This window comes from Gekko japonicus, unplaced genomic scaffold, assembly GCF_001447785.1.
Source record: "Gekko japonicus isolate JY-2015 unplaced genomic scaffold, Gekko_japonicus_V1.1 scaffold7402, whole genome shotgun sequence".
Lineage (NCBI taxonomy): Eukaryota > Metazoa > Chordata > Lepidosauria > Squamata > Gekkonidae > Gekko > Gekko japonicus.
The window spans coordinates 11,447-16,327 of record NW_015175599.1 but is presented as its reverse complement, the minus strand read 5'-3'; the positions used below and the strand labels follow the sequence as shown (position 1 = coordinate 16,327).

The 4,881-nt window shown below is 48.4% G+C and overlaps 1 protein-coding gene across 1 annotated transcript; it reads left to right on the top strand.

The window, feature by feature from the left end:
* Positions 1–1,821: 1,821 nt before the first annotated feature.
* ZBTB1 (zinc finger and BTB domain containing 1) lies at positions 1,822–4,231 on the top strand. Its single transcript, XM_015426049.1, has one exon. The coding sequence runs from the start codon at positions 1,830–1,832 to the stop codon at positions 3,954–3,956; it is 2,127 nt and encodes a 708-aa protein (XP_015281535.1). The 5' UTR covers positions 1,822–1,829; the 3' UTR covers positions 3,957–4,231.
* The last annotated feature ends 650 nt before the right edge of the window (positions 4,232–4,881 follow it).

Below are 4,881 nucleotides of genomic sequence, written 5' to 3'. Positions count from 1 at the left end.
GATGTTAGGCTAAGAGTGGCTATACTCAGCCTTCCTCCTCAGTGGGGACCCATAGCATCTTACACTGTTCTCTTCTTGGCCATTTTGTCATCACAGTAAGCCTGAGAGGGATGTTAGGCTGAGAGTGGCATGACTAGCCCAAGGTCACCCAGCAAGCTTCCAGGGCAGAGTGGGGATTGGGAACTGTTTCTCCCACAGATCCTTCTCCAGCAGGCTAACTATGCTGGTTTTCCTGACGTTTTCCTTGGGTGACTCTGCATCTAGCATTCACTCCACATGTTCTCAGCTGGGAGGAAAAATTGCAGCTCAAAACCATATTCAAATACCTCGGGGCAAAGCCGTACTGACTGCAAAGTCACCCCTGAGGGGCCATAAATCTATGCAGAAGGTACCGTAAAACCCAGTGACCAAAGAAAGTGAAAGTGGCATGCAGTGTAGAGGGTACCATAAAACCCGATGATCAAAGAAAGCGAAAGCAGCATGCAATGCAGAGGGGTACCTCTGTTCCAACGTGGGTTTCATAAAACAACGGAGGGAAAAGCCAATGCAGAATCGCCCCTTATCCCAGTCCCTTCTAGCTGCCATCTCTCCCCCTAATGCCGGAGCACTTTCTAAAAAGAAAAAACAGTAATTGACATATCACAGTAGTGGTGTCAATTACCCATTTTTTAAAAAATCCTTTATAAGCCTTCAAGAGGTGTGGGAAATGGGGAATGGTGGATCCGGGGGACTGAGGCAAGGAAAATGGGATGCCTTGCTGTCCACACAACCCCACTTCTGTTTTGATCTTCCCAACGCAGGTTTAGGAGAAGTGCGGTGGGAGGGGAGCTGAAGGTGCATGAATTTCTGATGGTGCCAGATGGACCCTGGGAAAATGACCATTCCTGTTTGGGAGTCAGGGTGGAGCAAAATAGCTGTGTGGAAGCAGCATTAGGGGCCAAATTTAAACAGGACAGTGTCTTTATGGCTGCCATGAAGATGCCACCGCCATTTTAAAGACATTTAAAATGCCGTGAGGGACCAATCCTCATCGAGACTGCCGCGTGGCACTGTTGTTTCCTCCCTCCCCATGCTTTTTCAAGAGCCGAAACAGCCACCCAGGGGCTTGTCGCTCCTCCACGACTGTTTTGGCTAGAGATGTAAAATTTCCGAAAATTTTGAAGCTCGGGGAAAACCCCCCGGTTTTTTTCCGTTTTTTTCCGGAGGGAAACGGAAATTTTCGGGAAAATTGAAAAAAATGCTACATTAGCATTTCTTTTGTCTTTTCTAGATTGAAAGTCATCTTTTTTAGGAACTTTAGGAACATAAAATATGACTATGGACATTTTTACTTGGCATGAAATTATCACAACTAGCATATTAAAAATATAGTGTATCCAAACAATTATTACAAACAGAATATCCACCAACATGCAAAAACAAAACTGAAACTTTTTTATTTTCTTCTGACAATCGCACCTCCTAAAGGAAGAAATGCATCTTGTTCTTGCATTGGAGAGTTCAGTTTGTAACCTAGGACTTGCTTGTCCTCAGTGCACAGAAATTAGATCAATCTGATACCATATACCTTTTCTTTTCTTTTTTCAATTTTTCCAATTTTTTGGAAAAAAACAAAAAGGCTTCAGGAAAAAAACGGGAAAAAAACAGTTTTTTCCCGAATTTTTCCGTTTTTTTTAAAGGAGATGGGCAGGCAAGGATGGGTAGCTTGGGAGTCACCTCGGGGCACGGGGTGGTGCTGGTTCTTTCAGTTCTCCAAACAAAGCCGATGGCTGATTGTTGGGCTTTTTCCCCCCTTTCCTCTTTATGCAGGGCAGTGATTCGAGCCCAAGATGGCCAGAACGAGCCACAGCAACTATGTCCTGCAGCAGCTCAACAACCAAAGAGAGTGGGGGTTCCTGTGCGACTGTTGCATCGCTATCGATGACATCTACTTCCAGGCTCACAAAGCAGTCCTGGCCGCTTGCAGCTCTTACTTCCGGATGTTTTTCATGAGCCATCAGCACAGCATGGCCCAGCTGAACCTGAGCAACATGAAGATCACGGCCGAATGCTTCGATCTCATTCTACAGTTCATGTATTTAGGGAAAATCCTGACTGCCCCGGCCAACTTTGAGCAGTTCAAGCTGGCGATGAGCTCCCTGCAGCTCTACAATGTGCCGGAATGTCTAGAAGACATCCAGGACACCCACTCGTCAGGCTTGCGGTGCTCCTCTTCGGCTTCCAGCTCTCAAAATAGCAAGATGATCTTCGGCGTGCGGATGTACGAAGACACGCCGGCTCGAAACGAGAGCGAAGCGAACAGGTGGGGCGTGGAGCCGCCAAGTTCGACGGTGAGCACGTCCCAAAGCAGGGAGACGGACGAGGAGGCTTTGCAGCTGAGCGGTTTCCCTGAGCAGCTCTTGGATGGTTGGAAAAGGAGTGCTGTGCCCAAGCTGCCGAGCACCAAAGACCGGGTGTCCAACTCACGGCGCTTTGGAAGGAGCTTCACCTGCGATGGCTGCGGATTCAGTTTCAGCTGCGAGAGGCTACTGGACGAGCACATCATGTCTTGCACTAACAGGCATTCCTATCAGGGTGCCAGATATTACGGAGCCGAAAAGAATGACTTGAACGAGGGAGAGCCCACTTCTAAAATGCCATCTTCCCAATCGGACAAATACAAAGGGAATACAAGCCTAGCTGAGGATGGGTCTTCGTCGCCGGCCTCCAATGCAGCCAGCCTAAAAGGCAGTGCCGTGTCGTCGGAGCCATCAGGCGAAGAGCGGAGCCGAGCCGCCGAGAGGAAAAGGATCATCGTCAAGATGGAGCCGGCTGACAAACCCGTCGACGACCTGAAAGAGTTTAACGTCATTAAAGTGACAGACGGAAACGAGTCCACTGACAACGACGAGCTGGACGACGACGAGACAGTTTACAGGTACTACATCGAGGAAGAAGTCAACGAAAACAGGAGGGTAAGAAAAGCCCTCCTGAAAGCCCAAGTGCCTATGGACGAAGATGACAGGAAATACCTGAAAAACGTGAGAGTCCTGAACAGCAAAGTCGGTGCGGATAAGGAAGATTCTGAAAACGCGTCCTGCGAACTGTGCGGGCTGACAATCACAGAAGAAGACCTCTCCTCGCATTACTTGTCCAAACACATAGAGAACATATGCGCCTGTGGGAAGTGTGGCCAGATATTGGTCAAAGGCCGGCAACTGCAGGATCACGCGCAGTCATGCGGTGAGCCCCAGGACCTGACAACACACAGCCTAAGGAACGAAGAGGAGAAACTGGACTTGGAAGAGAATTCGGAGGAGCAATCCGAAATGCGAGAGATGATGTATGCGGAAATGCTGGACGAGTTTGGGGTCGGCCATTTCCAGATGAACAGCCTTCCAAAGAAACAGCTGTACAGAGATTCGGCTTGCCCTTTCCGGTGTCCTAACTGTGGCCAGCGGTTTGAAACGGAAACCTTAGTGGTTGAGCACATGTCCAGCTGCCTGGAGCATGATCTGTTCAAGGGTGCTATGATGGAGGAGAACGACAGGGATCACCGTCGCAAACATTTCTGCAGCCTTTGTGGGAAAGGGTTTTATCAACGCTGTCACTTGCGGGAACACTATACCGTGCACACCAAGGAAAAACAGTTCGTCTGCCAGACGTGCGGGAAGCAGTTTCTACGGGAACGCCAGCTCCGCCTTCACAACGACATGCACAAAGGCATGGCCCGGTACGTCTGCTCTATTTGCGACCAGGGAAACTTCCGGAAACACGACCATGTACGACACATGATATCCCACCTGTCCGCCGGAGAGACTATCTGCCAGGTCTGCTTTCAGATTTTTCCCAGTAACGAACAGCTGGAACAGCACATGGATGTTCACCTGTATACCTGTGGCGTTTGCGGAGCCAAATTTAACCTGAGGAAGGATATGAGATCTCACTATAACACCAAGCATTTGAAACGAACATGAGTGCAGGACAAATCGGTGAGCGTGAAAGAGAGCACCAAAGCAAAGCCACCCATAGCATGGAAATGAAATTATATGCCCCCCCGTTTGAAAACGCCTGATTTCTTTTTTAAAAAAACACATGCATCTTCATTTAGCATCTTTAGAGTACCTGACATTGAAAAGTGCCGAATTTTTTAGAGGATTGCATCTTCACTCTTTGCCTCATGTCAGTTTATTTTTCCCCCTCTTCCTGCTTTCAGATCAAATCATTCATTTTTTTTTAACTCTACATTTTAAAGGCCTCACTGTAGTGGTTACTCCTTCACTAGTTTCTATTAAACAGGTTTTCGGTTCCACTGACGTAGGACGCGTTGCTTTCATCTCTCCGTGTGTCTTTTTCTTCATGGGAAAAGCTCAGGCTTTAATTAAAGTGCAGGGGTAGCAGCGTGCTAAGAAGTAACCACTGACCACAGTCCCAGCAGCATAGAACTAAACTTCACGTTGTGGGAGGGACTGGCATTTTAGAGGAGAATTTAGCAGTTTAAGAATTGCCTTGAGGGCCTGGCGTGAGCAGCCACCATTCTGGTACGGGTCTCCTCAGAGCACCCACCCTGCCCCTTTATGCGCTCCTTTTCCAGCAGTGACCGAGTGACGCACGAGGACCCAGGCAGAGTAACAAACTATTAAAGAGATTTAACAATAACTGTGATTCAGTAACGTGTAGGAAAAGGGGGCACAGTAAAGGCAGGCAAACCAGCAAAATAAGAAACCCTAACGCGTCTGACTAATACTGCCCACTGGCTGTTTCTAGGTATTTGGCCTCCAGCCTTTTGGATGAGGGATCCCTCCTTCTGCAGCAGCTTCACAGCTCTGCTTCCTAGAAGTGAACCCCCTCCCGCTTTGGGCAAAGCTTTTTATCCCTTCTTCCTGGGCACCACCCTCTACT

Excerpts from the sequence above, each read along its gene's own strand:
- ZBTB1 (XM_015426049.1), top strand. The coding sequence starts at position 1,830 with ATGGCCAGAACGAGCCACAGCAACTATGTCCTGCAGCAGCTCAACAAC.